The sequence below is a fragment of the Trachemys scripta genome, chromosome 3 (genome assembly GCF_013100865.1).
Source record: "Trachemys scripta elegans isolate TJP31775 chromosome 3, CAS_Tse_1.0, whole genome shotgun sequence".
Taxonomy (NCBI): domain Eukaryota; kingdom Metazoa; phylum Chordata; order Testudines; family Emydidae; genus Trachemys; species Trachemys scripta.
This window is the reverse complement of record NC_048300.1, coordinates 195,988,247-196,006,327: the sequence shown is the minus strand read 5'-3', so window position 1 is coordinate 196,006,327 and position 18,081 is coordinate 195,988,247. Positions and strand designations below refer to the sequence as shown.

General features: G+C 44.9%; 1 protein-coding gene across 2 annotated transcripts in view; it reads right to left on the bottom strand.

The window, feature by feature from the left end:
- INTS9 (integrator complex subunit 9) overlaps positions 1-18,081 on the bottom strand; it is an 86,047-nt gene that overhangs the window by 8,220 nt on the left and 59,746 nt on the right. For both annotated transcript variants that reach the window (XM_034766738.1, XM_034766739.1), the window contains exons 12-14: positions 14,544-14,715; positions 11,441-11,565; positions 9,772-9,939 (exon numbers count right to left, since the gene is read on the bottom strand). In XM_034766738.1, the coding sequence (XP_034622629.1) occupies positions 9,772-9,939; positions 11,441-11,565; positions 14,544-14,715 (465 nt within the window). The remainder of the gene's footprint in view (positions 1-9,771; positions 9,940-11,440; positions 11,566-14,543; positions 14,716-18,081) is intronic.

The following is an 18,081-nucleotide window of genomic DNA, read 5'->3' as shown; positions in this document are numbered from 1 at the left end:
GATCACACAGCAAGTCCATGGCAGAGTTTGGAATAAGAGCAGAGGACTGTCTTAAACCACTATACCATGCCACCTCCCCACAGTGCAAGGAGGTGGGTACTATATACTTTCCTATGGAAGCAATTGCTGCAAGGATGTTATGTGATTGCCAGTGGTAGAGGCCGTGATCCATACAATTTTGAACAGAAGCGATGCGTGGGATTTCCAAAAGCACTCGGCATTGGCCTGACCCCACTCCCAGTGAAGCAATGGGAGTTTCACCACTGGCTTTAATGGAAGCATTTAGGCCAACGTTAAACATTTCTGAAAAATCTTACCCAGCGTCACTATTAAGAGAAGGCCCATCCTATAAAGAAATTTGAGAACACCGGCTTAAAAAGGGACAGATTGATATTTTCCACTGGAAAATAATAGACGCTCATAGAGGCCTCGGTAGCCAAACGTAAAAGAAAAGCGATATGTTGGCAGTCACAGCTTCAGATTTGGCCTCAGAGCTAAAAATAGCTATGCTTGCCGCAGCGTAACGCATTGCACTTTGAAGGGATCGAAGGCACTTTCTCTCCCTGCCCCTTTGCACTGTGGAATCAATACAGAACTGGCTCGAACAAAGAACACAATCAAAGGCGACAACTATTGTAAAGGAAGAGATTCTTAAATCAAAGGAGCTGCCTTGTATGAAAGTTCGAAGAGTGCCTCTTCTGTCACTGAAGCACTCTGCTATTCCGCTCTACTGAGTATTAAACACGCGGGGACAGGAAATCGCAACACTTGAGCCATTAACAGTCAACAACGCTCTGCAGCAGGCATTCGCTTTTACTTTCTCTACGATACCGGCTCATCTTCCATTGATCGAGAGTTGGCTGATTCTTAGTATGGAAGCTCAGTGACCCAAACCGAAGGTTATTACGTCACGTCCAGCCATGCAACAAGAAGGAAAGTTCTACCTCCCAGTCATTACTTCAACCCTACTGCCATGGGCTAGCATTGTGGAAGCCATGGAAAAACACACACAACACCTGAGGACTAGTATTACACTGATTAGCCCCCTACACACAGAAGAGCACTTGCGTGGTGTTACTAACATGAAAACACTGGTAGTGTTCTGATTTCCTTCCATGTTCATACTGCTGGAGGCCTGGGAAGAATCAATACTCGTGTAGCAATGGGGATTAATGTCATCAACCTTTAGATTGGGAGGTGGAAGGTTTGAGTTTGGCTTGCGGCTGTCTTAGTTTCACACTCTCTACTTTTCTGTTTTGGTCTGTTTCCGTTTTAATTTTTACCAGAAAGAATCAACCCCATAAAAGAGTAAAGTTGCCAGCGTTTTGCCCGAGTGCAGCCCCGCGAACTAGGAGAACTGCAGAGAGATTTCTTTTTGGAAGCGTCAATACTGTGATTTTTGCACGTAGATGGTAGTGTAAGTTCTTGTAGCGTAAGTAACTTCTTAGCAAACACTGCTGCCGACTCTCTCGCTTGGGATTGTATTTTCCACAACTGAACAGGATCTGGCATACCAAACACTGCTGATGGCCAGCTACAGTTGTTGGCAGGGAAGATAAAGGTACATGCAGGCTGAGGGTCAAATCCTAAATCTTTACCTAGTCCTTTCTCAGGTAAAACGGTCACTGGACTTCAGTTCAGGCCATGCACTACCTTGAGTTCACAGGCAGAATCCCACTGAATGCAACGAGAGGCTGCACAATGATTGAGGATAAAATGAGCCTTTTGTAGTAAATTTTTAGGCTAGTTACTGGCCAATCATTTCCACTTCCACCCACCCATCAAGTGCCAGAACTGTAGCTCCTGAGTTCAGATAAGCACAGGGCCAAGATACTCCCCAGGGCCAATCTGTGCACAAGACATGCTTCACACAGCCTTTTAACCTAGAAGTTGCATCTATATAAAGCTAGCATCCTCCCTAATTGGTTATGCCTACACTTATAGGCAACTTCACTTAGAATCATAGAATATCAGGGTTGGAAGGGACCTCAAGAGGTCATCTAGTCCAACCCCCTGCTCAAAGCAGGACCAATTCCCAGCTAAATCATCCCAGACAGGGCTTTGTCAAGCCGGGCCTTAAAAACCTCCAAGGAAGGAGACTCCACCACCTCCCTAGGTAACGCATTCCAGTGTTTCACCACCCTCCTAGTGAAATAGTTTTTCCTGATATCCAACCTGGACCTCCCCCACTGCAACTTGAGACCATTGCTCCTTGTTCTGTCGTCTGCCACCACTGAGAACAGCCGAGCTCCATCCTCTTTGGAACCCCCCTTCAGGTAGTTGAAGGCTGCTATCAAATCCCCCCTCATTCTTCTCTTCTGGAGACTAAACAATCCCAGTTCCCTCAGCCTCTCCTCATAAGTCATGTGCTCCAGACCCCTAATCATTTTTGTTGCCCTCCGCTGGACTCTTTCCAATTTTTCCACATCCTTCTTGTAGTGTGGGGCCCAAAACTGGACACAGTATTCCAGATGAGGCCTCACCAATGTCGAATAAAGGGGAACGATCACGTTCCTCGATCTGCTGGCAATGCCCCTACTTATACAGCCCAAAATGCCGTTAGCCTTCTTGGCAACAAGAGCACACTGTTGACTCATATCCAGCTTCTCGTCCACTGTGACCCCTAGGTCCTTTTCTGCAGAACTGCTACCTAGCCATTCGGTCCCTAGTCTGTAGCAGTGCATGGGATTCTTCCGTCCTAAGTGCAGGACTCTGCACTTGTCCTTGTTGAACCTCATCAGGTTTTTTTCGGCCCAATCCTCTAATTTGCCTAGGTCCCTCTGTATCCGATCCCTACCCTCTAGTGTATCTACCACGCCTCCTAGTTTAGTGTCATCTGCAAACTTGCTGAGAGTGCAGTCCACACCATCCTCCAGATCATTAATAAAGATATTAAACAAAACCAGCCCCAGGACCGACCCTTGGGGCACTCCGCTTGAAACCGGCTGCCAACTAGACATGGAGCCATTGATCACTATCCGTTGAGCCCGACGATCTAGCCAGCTTTCTATCCACCTTACAGTCCATTCATCCAGCCCATACATCTTTAACTTGGCGGCAAGAATACTGTGGGAGACCGTATCAAAAGCTTTGCTAAAGTCAAGGAATAACACATCCACTGCTTTCCCCTCATCCACAGAGCCAGTTATCTCATCATAGAAGGCAATTAGGTTAGTCAGGCACGACTTCCCCTTTGTGAATCCATGCTGACTGTTCCTGATCACTTTCCTCTCCTCTAAATGTTTCATAATTGATTCCTTGAGGACCTGCTCCATGATTTTTCCAGGGACTGAGGTGAGGCTGACTGGCCTGTAGTTCCCCGGATCCTCCTTCTTCCCTTTTTTAAAGATGGGCACTACATTAGCCTTTTTCCAGTCATCTGGGACCTCCCCTGATCGCCATGAGTTTTCAAAAATAATGGCTAATGGCTCTGCAATCTCACCCGCCAACTCCTTTAGCACCCTCGGATGCAGCGCATCCGGCCCCATGGACTTGTGCACGTCCAGTTTTTCTAAATAGTCCCGAACCACTTCTTTCTCCACAGAGGGTTGGTCACCTTCTCCCCATGCTGTACTGCCCAGTGCAGCAATCTGGGAGCTGACCTTGTGCGTGAATTCCTCCACATCCCCACCCAAAACAATCTTGGCTAACCTTTCTAGGGTCAGATTCTGGTCTCTTACACAGGTGTGAATCCATGGCGGTCAGTGGAGTCACTGTGCATTGAGATCACTGTAACAGAGAGGAAAATCTTGCCCAGTAAGACTTTTAGATGTTAATGAGATTTACACTTAGTACAGCCTTTGTTCAGTGAGTTTTTGACTCTCCAGTGGCACAAGGCTAGGGCTGGCTCTCTGGAGTATTATGGAAGCATTTTCACTTTGTTTAATTAATCTGTTCCTTTGAGTGTCTGCATGTCACTTTAAAAAAGCAGCTTACTGGAAATTGGTTAGGCATTGTCTGTTCACAGGAGAGTACGGGGGATGGAAAACATCTTCTGGAGCAAACAGATAAATTTGAACAGTAGCCTTTGAGCAAACAGTGTGACTCCAGTTTAATTACAATTTGAACAATGATGCCTATCACATGACTTCAGCAGCAGGCTGTCTAATTGAATGAGGGCTGTTTTGTTTTTAAAATATTCTTCTATTGTAAAAGCTCATTGGGGAAAGGACCAGTGCTACTGGATGTGTGTGCACCTTCTAGCACAATGGGGCCCTGGCCTTGGTTGGGGGCCCTCTAGCAGTGCCCCAGCCCTAGATGAACTCCCCTTCCTGGGGACACACCAGGCTGCTGTGCGGTCCCACCACACTGGACCCGTTTGCTCTGAAGTGTCCCTTGTTCTGGGTGGCTCAAGCGGTACTCTTCCTTGGTTCCCTTTTCCTTCGGACAGAGAGAGTAGGATCAGTAAGGTGCGGCCTGTCTCAAACCTTGCTCCATTGAATCTTATCCCTTTTGGGTAAACCTTCCTGCGTGCTCTCTTGTTTAGACCAAGACCTGTTCCACTTGCAGAAGATGGGATAAAAGGGGAAGGTACTGGATTGAAATTCACCACTCACCAGCGGGGTCTAACGAATCTTTTTATAGAGGGAAAACACTAGGAAGTAATGATCAGTTTCTCACAAGTGGGAAGCACCTCAGGACGCTTTCACTGCAGTCCCCTCCGGCTCTGGACAATAAACAGCTTCAGCTGATAACTTTTTGTTCTCTCTCTTTATACCTATGCATTAGTCTTTCATTTCTGTTAACTCTCCTCCCCAGTCAGTCCAGGTTTTCAGCTCATCCAAACCAGTTTCTTCTAGCTTTGTGATTACTTTAATCATGTCTGTGGGAAAGACAAAAGTTAATCTGTGATGTCTTACACGTGCCTTTATGCTGTGCTGTAAAACTATTACATCACAGAAGACTTCTGTCATTCCTAACCAAACCTTCACTATCAACCAAACCTTCACTATCAACAAAACTGGGAGGAGTAGATACGCTGGAGGGTAGGGATAGGATACAGAGGGACCTAGACAAATTAGTGGATTGGGCCAAAAGAAACCTGATGAGGTTCAACAAGGACAAGTGCAGAGTTCTGCACTTAGGACGGAAGAATCCCATGCACTGCTACAGACTAGGGACCGAATGGCTAGGCAGCAGTTCTGCAGAAAAGGACCTGGGGGTTACAGTGGACGAGAAGCTGGATATGAGTCAACAGTGTGCCCTTGTTGCCAAGAAGGCTAACGGCATTTTGGGCTGTATAAGTAGGAGCACTGCCCTTTATTAGTAGGCTTTTCTATTGAGTTCACCACTGTGGGATCCCGGGCTGTGATTTTATACCAATATAGTTAAATCTCTCTCTCTCACCCCCCTCCTTCCCTCATGTGGACACAGCTATACCAGTAAAAGCACTTTTACAGTGGTACCCCTTGAGGAGTTGTACCTCAAACTATACTAATTTCTAAACAGATACAGTTAAAGCAGTACAAAAACTGCATAGAAAGCCCCAAGCTGTGGCAGCGGGAGGTATAGACACCAGATCTCCCAATTCTCACCTAGCACCTTAGCCCATGGGCTATCCTTCCTCTGGAGACGAAAGCCCTCTCTCCACTGGTTAACGGTCAACAGAGCAAGCTTCGTCACATCCCACCCAGAGTGTACTTCCGACCTGACCTGGAGGGACCAGCTCTAGGGATATGTTGGGAATTCAGTCTCCATGGCCCGTTCAGTTTCTTGGTCTCTGTTGAGGCCGCCAAAAGGGGGGGGGGGGAGTTTTGTTGGTACTTTGTGTGACACTACCTCAATCATTTCAACTCCCCTTCTTCCTCTCCTCACTATTTTCCCCATGGCTGGTCGGAGAGTCTCACTGAAGAGGCTGGATCCTTCTCAGGGAGGTCAGCTGCACGGTGTGAGAAATAGTGCACAGGCTGTGGTACCACACAAGTGCCAGGTAACAGACTAGATGCTCTAGGAGGTCCTTTCCAGAACTATCTTCTGGGTTCCTATTTGGACCCCAGACTGGGTGAACTATTCATAAAGACCAATTTATCCATCCCATTGGCTCTTTTCTGTTTACAAATATTCTGCAAAGAATCACGCTCCCCAGAAGCCAGGCGGGCTTCAAAACGATGACAGATGTTTCACATGAACCTATTTCAGCCTCAGCTCTGCTCATGAGGAGCTGGCTTCAAGCATTTGGCAGCCATGCTTTAAAACTCAGGGTGTTCCAATTGGTCATGGAGGACGTTTCCATGCCCTGAATAGACAAATAGCTTTGAATTAGGTTTCTGGGGTGACTGGAAGTGTTATAGCTAGTGGTATTTGCTGGAAAAGAAAAATCGCGGTTTCTGCAAATATTCTTGCCAATAAGCCCGTGGGCCAGCATATTCGAGGAAAACAAACACAGCTGGCATCTCTTTCTCTCTCACACAGTCATCTGGACTCCAGCAGCAGAGTATTTGAGAGCCTCACAAGTATTCATCTTCCCAACGTTCCTGTTAGGGAGTGCAGTGCTATTACCCACATTGTACAGAGGGGGAACTGAGGCACAGAGAGACTAAGTGACTTGCCCAAGTTGACCCAGGAAATCTGTGGTAGAGCAGGGACTTCAATGTTTGTCTCCCAAGTACCAGGCCAGTGCCCTAACCAGTGGGCCATCCTTCCTCTTTCTGAAAGGAATGTATTTAAAATACAAGAATGTCTGAATAACATTTTTTGCAGAATTTACTCTGCTGTTAGCCTCGCTGTTTTCAGAGAAAGGTGATATTGCCCCCAGAGCAGAACCAGGCCAAGGAATAGGTACCACTCAAACCCTCAGGCTTGAAGGAAAGCCCCAGGACTTGACAGTAGAATTTAAATGCTCCCTAGGTCTTGACCTGGCTCTCTGCATAGGGGGTGAATATCACCCTGCTAACACAAGATTTGTTTTGGTCACAACCCTGAACATACGTCACGTTTTACTAGCCCTAGTTTTAATAGGATCCAATAAATATGCAAATGGCTCCAACAAATACACATGCCACAGTGACGTTGCATCTGAGAGTATATTTTTCAATTAAAAACCCATCCTCAACTCCAGGGATAATCTCAGCAGGTGCTGGCATACTCACAAAACTGAATTCAGGCCCAAATTGGATACAGATGATATGGTGGTGGTAGGAGCTTGGCTTATTGCGGTTTGTTACTCAGGTACAGTTCTTCATGTAGCTCTGCATCCTGTGTTAACACTAAGGGTATTGTTTTTCCTCCAATGAAAAACAGATTTTTTTTTTTATCCGTTTCCATGGGGCAATATAGTCTGCTTGTAAACAGCCTCACCTTTGATCCACAGACACATCTGTGCTGATTGTATTGTCAAAATATTTTAACATCATGTCTGTTAGAATACAGGTCACTTAATATTAAGAGTACGTTTGTGCATAGTTTATAGGATTAATACATTATTAATCAATGTGACAGGCATAAGTAGTATTCATCTGGAATACTGCGTGTGCAATTCTGGTCTCCCCTGTTTACAAAAGATAACTTCAAATATCAGTTGCACAGAAGGGCTTCTAGGATGATCAGAGGAATGGAGACTCACAGAAATGTCAGACTGGAAGGGACCCTCGATAGGTCATCTATTCCAGTCCCCTGCACTGAGACAGGACTAATATTATTTAGACCATCTCTGACAAAGCGTTTGTCTAACTTGTTCTTAAAAACCTCCAATCACAGAGATTCCACAACCTCCTTAGGTAATTTGTTCCAGTGCTTAACTACCCTCACAGTTAGTAAGTTTTTCCTAATGTCTAACTTCAGTCTATCTTGCTGCTATTTGAGCCTGTTACTCCTTGTCCTAGCCTCTTTGGATAAGGAGAATAATTTATAAAGAGGAGGAGAAGGAGAACAAACTTTGACATACTTGAAGACTTATGTCCCCCCTCGCTCTTCTCTTCTCCACAGTAAACAAACCCAATTTTTTCATTCTTTCCTCGTAGGTCATGTTGTCTAGACCTTTAATCATTTCTGTTGCTGTCCTCTGGACTTTCTCCAATTTGTCCAATCTTTCCCGAAGCATGGTGCCCAGAACGGGACACAGTGCTCCAGCTGAGGCCTTATCAGTGCTGAGTAGAGCGGAAGAATTACTTCTCATGCTTTGCTAACAACATTCCTGCTAAAACATCCCAGAATGATGTTCACTATTTTTCCAACTGTATTTCATTGACTCGCATTTAGTTTGTGATCTACTATAACCGCCAGATCCTTTTCTGCAGTATTCCTTTCTAGGCAGTCATTTCCCATTTTGTATTTGTGCAACAGATTATTCCCTTCCTAAGTGTAGTACTTTGTGTTTGTCCTTACAAGAGGAGGCTTAAAGAGCTTGGCTTGTTTAGCCTAAAAAAACAAATGACAAGGGGAGATATGATTGCTCTCAATAAGTACAGCAGAGGGATAAACACCAGGGCGGGAGAGGAGTTATTTAAGTTAAGGGCCAATGTTGGCATAAGAACAAACTGGCCCTCAATAAATATAGGCTTGAAATTAGACAAATTTCTAACCGTCAGAAGAGTGAAGTTCTGGAACAGTCTCCCCAGGGTAGTAATGGAGGGGAAAAAAACTTACCTTGTCTCAAGACTGATCTGGATAAGTTTATGGAGGGAATGGTCTGATGAGATTACCTTACAATGGCATATGGCCCATCTGGGAGTGCTATTAGCAAATATCTTCAACAGGGGAAATGGAGCACTGATTGGGAGGGCTCTACAGAGAATTCTTCTGGCTGCTGGGTCTTGCCCACATGCTCAGGGTCTAACTGATTGCTATAATTGGGGTCAGCAAGGAATTTTCACCCAGGTCAGATTCACAGAGACCTTGGAGTCCGGGGGCAGAGGGGGCTGCCTTCCTCTAGTGTGGGGCACGAGTCACCTGCCAGTTTGAACTAGAGTAAATGGTGAAGTCTCTGTAACTTGAAGGCTTTAAATCACGATTTGAGAATTTCAGTAACTCTGCCAGAGGATATGGGCCTATTACAGGAGTGGGTGGGTGAGGTTTTGTGGCCTGCGTTGTGCAGGTGGTCAGACTAGATGATCATGATGATCCCTTCTGGCCTTAAAGTCTATGAGCCTATGTTAGATGGTTACAATCAACCAATTAACTTATTGGACTCTAAAAGACCATTTACTGAATCATCATTTGTTAACATTAAATAAGGGGATTTGTCCTGCTTTGAGCAGGGGGTTGTACTAGATGATCTCCCGAGGTCCCTTCCAACCCTGATATTCTGTGATTCTAAGCCATTTGCTAGCGTGCCTTAACATGGTTTCACAAGAGAAGGAGAGGGTTTTTCTAGTAAGTGGTGCAGGAGACAGAAGCCAGTAGCCCTGACTTTCAATTCCCAGCTCTCTCTCGGACTCACTGTGAGACCTTGGGCAAATCATTCGGCTTCTCAGCACCTCAGTTTACCCATCTTTTAAATGGGGATTGTATTTGGCAACCTCACCGGTGTTGACAGAGGATTAACATATGTGTGATGTGCTTTGAAGTGTGACGTGCTTGCAAAGGATAATCAACATTTTTAGCTTTCCCACAGTGATTCCGTCAACCTTAATATATTCACACTGTGAACACCTCTCAGGAGTACCTCTCATTCTAGCTTTCTGCTTAGCGGGAAGTGCTTTGCACCGTCATACGCAATAGAAGTCACATGTGCAACACCTTTCTGTTTGAAGAGACTACAGACACAGAGCATCCAGGACCAATGTGGTGTTAGACAGCAAGGGGCCACCATGCTGTTTTCCTTTTGTCACTCACTTCTGGCATGATTTCAATCTTCTCGTAGCGCCGCTTGAATGGGAGAGTCAGCACCTCTGCTCGGCGGTAGGACATTGCCGGCGGCTGGCAGTCTATCATCAGGTCTGTGCGATGGGACTGGGTGGGTGGAGGCTGGGTGTACTGCTCTGGACAAACCACATGGAGAGGCTAGAAGAGAAGAGGAGACGGTGGTGAAGATAGATGTCCAACTGTCAATGTGCACTGCCCTAGAAGGTGTATATAATGCAAGTACTGACACTGCAATTATAAGGTTTGTAACATGGTTGTACATTAGCAATGAACCTTAGTTGTGTTCCAGTAGCATCTAGATGCCCTTAATCAGGATTGGAGTAAGCGGTTCAGGACTGTGACAGTCTGTTATGTTATGTGTTGTACAGTGCCTAGCACAACAGACCCTGACTGGTATCCCGAGGCAGCATTTGAATACAAATAAATGTCAATAGTTATGCCAGGTGCTGTACAAACAAAACTGAAGACAGTCCCAAAAAGCTTTCACTCGAAATAGGGACAAAATGCCACAGGTGGGTGTAGAATACAAGGGAGTGGAGGGTGGGAAGACAAAGGTGACAGGAGGAGGAATATATGGTTGCATATATTAGCCAAACGGACCATTTGGAGGCTTCATAGATTTTTTTAAAACTAGATATATTAACAGATCACTAATAGGCTGTTTACTAGAGGGGTCATGGTAGAGGTGTGGGTCCGATGGACAAGGCAGCGTCTGTGAGAACTGATCAGAGGAGGGCAACATGGAAGAAGCAAACAATGGAATCTGCCATCATTCACAGAGTGAAGGGGAAGCTCACAATGTGAAGAGATGATTGGCTAGGTTGTTCTTTCACAGCCCCTCACACTATCATGTGTGTTGGATGTGTTGAAGAGGGAGACAATAGAAGAACCCAACAGGAGGAGGGGTGGGGGGTAACATGATTGAAGGGATGAGCCAGGAAGAAAATTTTAGCAGCAGCATTTTGAATAGAAAGGGGTGGGGTGAGGTGAGGTGGATGCCGGGAAGACTGAAGAGGAGACTGTGGTAGCCAAGGTGGGAGATGTCAGTTTGAAGAAGAGCTCTGGCAGTCTGGCCGGAGAGAAAAAAGGAAACAGCAGGATTTGGATATGGCCTGGATGTGAAGGCCCAGAAAGTGCAGTGTCCGTATCAAAGAGGAGGCTGTGATTATAGGCCTGAGGGACCAGGCGATGGTGGAGTTCACTGAAGTTGACGAAGCTGAGGGAACCCAGCACACTTTGCACTTTTGGGACATAAATACTTATCACACACATCCCGGGCATATTTAAACAAGCAGGAAAGATTCAAAGGGAAAAACGATTGCGTTTATAAACTGCTAAGAGGCTCAATCTTGGAAACGTGTGATGTTTTATGCTACATACCTACTGCTACTTTGCACAGTGAGCCGTTAAATGTTTAAAGTCCACTGTCTGGAGACTGGTGGCCATTTTGTACACATTTCAGTGCAGGCCATTAGAAGAGGAGGCGTATGCTGTATGCTCTCTTATAGAGACTTGGCAAAACAAGAAAACACAAAGAGTCATTTCTTTAATATAAAGATCATCCGCAGTGAAAGTGTGTGTGTGTGTGTGTGTGTGTAGGTGTATAAATAAAAAGGGAAAGCAAGAGAGATTTCATTACCTGGACTTCTTTGAGTAACTTGGACACCTGGATAAAATTCAGTCTCGTGTCGATGGGGCAGTAAACGCATTTCATAGCCAGAGGTTGATAGGGAGCCAGTGCCTCCAGATAAGAAAAGTCAGGCTCTGGGAGAGGAAAAAAAATGCAGAAGATATCTGATGTCTCAGGAACAAAGATTGCCCAATTCCTCTCCCTATTACCATGTCCTAGTCTAGACAAGCTGTCGTTTGGCAATGTTAATTCACTTATGGATTTCTCTTTTTTCCCCCTAGTTATTTTCAGTTAATTTGATGAAAATTATGCCCACAATTAGTCTTAGCTCAATCAAGCAACAGAGCAGCACCATTTCATCTGAAAGCATTATTGCCTGATTTTTCTATAACAAATTTAATCAAGACAAAAACAGCATCTCTTAGTTTTAATCAGATCCAAAAAAAAAAAGCACAATTTACCATTTTTCAGTATCACAAACCCACCTGAGCGGCCTGGTGTCTCAGCCTGACAAAAATCCAACACAAACACTTCATATTTCAAGATGATTTTGCATAAGGGTCACCTTCAACAAACACATTTTCACCATTTTCCTCATAATTACTCCTTTTAGTTTAGGCTAGGTGTCAGTATTAGACTCATGGAAGAATAAGGAATTAGTCAACAAATATTCTACCATAATCCTAGTGGATCTGTAGAGAACTGGATAACTCAGGACAGCACGCAATAGAGTAGGATATTCACCTTTTTTACCTCCATGCTACCAGTGCATTCTAGTACAGGTAGTAGTAACTGAAAGCTGCTGTCATCAGATGGCTGTTCTGCAGCTTATGTGATTTTTGGTAGTGACCTCAGACCAGTTTCTAGGGGATTGGTGCTTCCTCACTAAACCCACAATGGCTGGTACTAACTGGCATCCTTGTTGGGCATGTACTTAAAGAGTGCCAGAAACTTTCCCCAAACTTCCATGGCACTCCTAGGTCTTGTCTATGCTAGTAAAATTCAGACCCATAGTTTTCCACTTGGGTAACAATTGCGGAAGTGTAAGTACAGCCATGACTCCGATTCAGAACTGAGTTAGGAGACATGGTGGTAAAAACCCAAACAAACACACACCCAACTCTTGTGGATTTCTTCTTCCACCATTACTTGAACCTGTGGAGAACTATGGGAGGAAATCTGGCAGTGAGGCACAATGCTGGGTTGTGCCTCAATTTCACTGGAGGGATCGCTGGTGGAAGGATATGGAAAAGCTTGCTCCCTCACTGCCCTACCTCTGTTTGGAGAATAGGCTGTTCTTCGCAGGGCTGTCAATGACACCCTGACTGAACTAAACTCACTATAAGAAACCATAGCGGATGCAATGCTGCATATCTCAGGAGGCCTCACATAGGCTGGGTCAGTGCCAATGCTCACTCACGCACTAAGCTTTGGCCACCAGCTTTAGGATCTCCTAATAGCATTGTGAAGCAGCTATATAAATAAGAGAACCTGCTCTATTTCTTCAGATCTCAAAATGAGTACATTTTAGTATCTGATGGGACACTTGCTTCTCCTTGCAGGAAGGCTCAGAATGAAACATCTTCTCAGTAAGGGCCAGATTCTGATACTTGCTCATGTTGGGTAATACTTTACTGCACGAGTATTTGCATTAATTTCCATGGGACTACTTGTGGAGTAAGGTACTAATCAACATGAGGACATCAGAACCTGGCCCTAAATTAAGGAGTCCGGAATAGGCGTGAGGTTCGGTATTTCCAAAGTGGTATGCTGCTAGATGGCAGCGTTGCCGGCTATTGGAATCAGAGTTAAAGCAGCTAATGATGGAGTGACTACCCAGATAACACTAAGTATGGTACAAAAATCCATAGCCAGTCACTCAGGAGGGCTCATGCTTTGCTTGCAAATAGGCCTCTTCTGGCTTTCATTAGTGACAAAATGTAGTGTCTGTTTAATAGGGGGACTATATCCTGCCTTTTCAATGGGAATGCACGTGACTGTCTACAGAGCTGTCTCCTCACCATAGTGTCAGGGCACCTTCCAGAGAAAAAAGCGGAGTCTCTAGCACTTTTCCCAGTACAGGGCCAGAACTCTGCTTGGGACAGGGATGGTGGAAAGGCTTTCTCAGGGAGGAAGGCTTTGCAACATTTCCTAACGATGGTCAAACTCTGATCACCAATGGAAGATTGTTCTCCTTAGAGGAGGTTTCCTTCCCAGCTCTCAAGTGCTTGGTCCTGGGCTTTGGGGTCTGCGTTGTCACAGAGGAATGCACCTGTCCCAGTAGTTCATAGATCACAATCCGCCTTTGACACGGCAGGAGCTTGATCCATTAATTGCTTTGAAAACTAGGACCAAGGCCTTAAACTGGCATCGGAAGCTGACTGGGGGAATGTGGAGGAACTTGAGCACAGGCCTGCTCTCAGTGCCTGAGCCAGGGAGACAGTAGGCAGCCCCGTTCCGTATCAGCAGGAACCTGTGTATCATCTTCACATTCAGCTTCAGATACAGTCAGCTAAAGTAATCCAGCCTGGAGGGGACAAGGTCATAGGTCACTGTGGCTAGGTCCCCGGCCAGAAGGTAGGAATGAAGTTTCCTAGCAAGCTGGAGGTAAAGGGAGGCATTTTGGAAACTGAGTCTACCTGGTCCTCCCAGAGTACCAAGAAGTCTAAGAGGACCCTGAGATTTTGTACCACTTTGATGAATAAGGGCTGTATGCTTTTGATGGAAGTTGGAGACAAAGTCTTGGCCAGCTTATCAAAGCATTTCCCTTTTCCAATCGGCATCGCTTCTGTCTTGGCAGGGCTCAGCTTGAGTCAACTGCTCTTCATCCAAGAGCTGATCTCTTGTAGGCATTTTACTGCAGTACACACAAAGATCTTGCTTACAACAGGCAAGGACTGGCTATGCAGGGCAAGAATCAACTCCGCAGGGCTAACAGGAATGAAATGCAGTATACATTATTTGTCACTGATGTCAATCCTGAGAGCCTCACTTGAACAAGCTCCTACTGAAGTCATCAAACCCGGGAACAAAGGAGGCCCTGGGAATCTGGTCCAACAAGAACGTATGACACATTACCAGTTCTGTACTGTGAACGGCACACTTCACTTACCCGTAAATATAACAGTGTTAAGGCTAGATTTTCCCCACAGCTCCATAAAGTGCACCACATCCCCAAACCTGAGGGAGGGATGTCCAGTGAACACAACGCACGGCTGTTTGAAATCATTGCTGAAATCTCCATGGATACTGGGATAGTGCTTCAGTTTGTTTGTCTGAATGAGCTGAAATAAAATAATAATGAGACTTTACCAACTTTTCGCACATCTGTGCTCGGCTATTATTACATTATTGTGTATGTCTGTGTATTTGTGCATATACATACACACAAACAACCCCCCCCCACCCCAATATATAGCTGGTTATTTATAATATATAACATGGCTCACTCCCACATATTCCATAAGACTTGAGCTCACTGAGTCACTGTTGCAGTAAACATTCTGAGGGAGGTGTGGTCTGGAGAACTGAGCACAGGACTGGACCTGGGAACTTTCAAAGTTATGCTCCTGACTTCCTGTAATACTATTCTGAAAGGTGGCTCTGCAGAGGTTCCCCATGTCGTGCTTCTCAATGATTTCCAGAGTAAAGTATCCTCAGTTCACTGGTAAAAAGCTGCTCTTTCTAGCTGCTGTCTCACCGAACACACTGTGGGATCCGAGAGTTAACGTGGGTTCTTTGCAGGTCATGTTAATGCTGAGAAATTCTGCCCTCAGCAACATCTGTCACTACTGGATTTAGATGTAACAGATTCAAATCACAGGAACCCTCTTCTGATGAGCCACAAGAAGGAACAGACTCCAGCTTGCCCTCTCTTAGCTAGGTTGGCTCTGCCAGACTAAAAGAAAGGCAGTAAAAATTACTTTTTTCCCCTAAGGTCAGCCAACTATGACCCACAGGGGGCAGATCCCCTTAGTAAGATGGTGCAAAGTTTATGAAGCCACTTTTCAGAGTAGAGCTTTACTTTATTTCCTCTGCCTCTGGTTTCTCCATCTGTAAAATGAGGATCCAACCTGCCCAGAGTGTTGGGAGGAGCCTGGATTTAATAAAAAAAAAAAATGTATCCTCCGGACACAATTGGATTAGATTCTCTCAGTACCTATATGCTCCATCGCCATAGTCTCTGAGCACCTTGACTTTCTGAATTGAGGAAACTGCTATCTGAATAGATTGTTCCATATGTAGTCCATGGTTTAAGAAATTGAGAAAATGAAACATTTTAAATAAATCAATAAAGTCAAAGGAAACGTTGGAGTGATTTTTCTTTTCCAGCTAGTCGGTATATAAAAGAATTGGGGCTCTTAATTTAAACCCCTCCGAACACACAGTGCTGTCTGCTGCCAAGTGTAGCAGGCATTCAGGCTGCAGGAATTTGCAACACAGGCTCATGCAATGTGCTTCCAAAAACCTCTGTGCAGTTCGACAGAAACCCTGTACAATCCTGCTTGTGAGTGAACGGCCCTGTACACACCAACGTGCATACCATGACTTACAGCCAGAGACCTTCATTCGTCATTGTACTACATTCAATTTTAGAAGAGAAACCAAGGGGAAGAGTGCGTTAAAATAAGCACCTCGTGGTCTTTCACTGCTGTAACTCTTGCCTTCCCAGAGCGCGGCTCCCTTTTATTTATCTATCATCTCTTGCCGTGTTATGTTGAACTCAGACTCGAAGTTTCTTGGAAAAAAGAACAGGAGGACTTGTGGCACCTTAGAAACTAACACATTTATTTGAGCATAAGCTTTCGTGGGCTACAGCCCACTTCTTTGGATGCAACTTGGGGCAGCACTGATCACTTTTCTGTACTGCTAAGCAACATGAATGCCTCTGCTGTAAAACAGCAATGTTTATTGGTACACAGTATCTGAACAAGAAATACAAACCACCATCCACCTACAAGTTCTGGAGGTACCATATATGCAGGTTGTTACTCAAGTTCAGCAGCAATGAACACTGTTTGCAATTGGTCAGGCTAAACCACTAGAGGTCTCTGTAGGTCGGCAACCTTTCAGAAGTGATGTGTCGAGTCTTCATTTATTCACCCTAATTTAAGGTTTCATGGGCCAGGAATACATTTTAACATTTTTAGAAGGTCTCTTTCTATAAGTCTATAATATATAACTAAACTACTGTCGTATGTAAAGTAAATAAGGGTTTTAAAACGTTTAAGAAGCTTCATTTAAAATTAAATTAAAATGCAGAGCCCCCCCGGACCGGTGGCCAGGACCCGGGCAGTGTGAGTGCCACTGAAAATCAGCTCGTGTGCCGCCTTCGGCACGCGTGCCATAGGTTGCCTACCCCCGCTGTAGTCAATGCAATACTGACACGGAATATGCAACACAGAAACTTGCACTCAATTCCAGGTTCTGAAAGAAGCCCTGCTACACGTTGGACAAATAAGTACTTTCTCCTCTTCTCTCACTTCCACCTTCCCTCCTTTTCAGCTTCTTCTAAAAGGGCTTTCTGGCACCATTTTGTCTTTGATGTGTTTGGTCATTGGTTTGCCTGCCTGTTGCTGCACAGGCAATGTAAAACTACACTCCAGCACTGAAATGGATCACAAGCAGGGTTTGATTGGCAGCACTACCTTTGGGGTCTGGATGGAAACTTCATACAGGCCCAGTCCATCCGATTTGCCACTTGGGCTCTTGGATGACAGAGAATTAACCACAACATCACAGAGAAAGGGCTTATGACTTTCTCTACGTCTTTGCAATATGGAAGTCTGAGGCACCCCCACCGCCTGCAACTTGGCAATAATATCAAATTCCAATTCAGCTTTTAAATGGAAAATTTAAATATGCATCCAAGGACTGTTGTGGCAGTTAATATGCACTCAGTCTTGCAAACCCTCCTATAATTAAGGCTGGTAAAGATTTCTGATTGAAGCATCTGGAGTGCAATATTTAGAATCTAAATGTTGCCTCCAGTAATAAGAGCTGGCTGCGGAGCGGCTCAGCAGACAATCGGCAAAACAAGTTTGATCCTGTAAATGACTGGAATCTAATAGATCCTAGAAGGGAAACCGTTCCAAAAGCTAACAGCCGCACATGTCAGAGCTATGTCAAAATCCTAAACCTGAAGTTGTAAATCTGGTTTCAGTGGAGTACGTGGGGAATTTATATTCTGGAAACCAAAGTGGATGTGTGATGTGCCACCGAACCAGGGAAAGGCTCCCGGAAAATGGTAATAATTACTGACGTTCCTATGACTGGCAATTATATAATACCTTCCTTCCAAAGATCCCAAATCACTCTGCTAGTACACAGATCCACAATCTCCCATTCCTTTTACACAAAGCACTCAAAGCGTTGCTAAGCCATGGAGGAACCATTAAGTCAGAAGATTATCAAAGACCTGACTTAGTTTATCTGCATATGTTTAGATTCATACACATGTGATGCACTGTAAAATGTATCTTTATAAACGTACGCAAGGTCTACATTGTCCAAGATCATGTGATCATTTAATTTGTTGTGCAACTCTGGCCATCTCACCTGCACCCTGCTCACTAATCCACCTTCCAAGCCTCTGGGCACCTTCAAAGCAGCTTCTTGTGCTTATCATGAGAGCCAGAGATTCTTTAAAT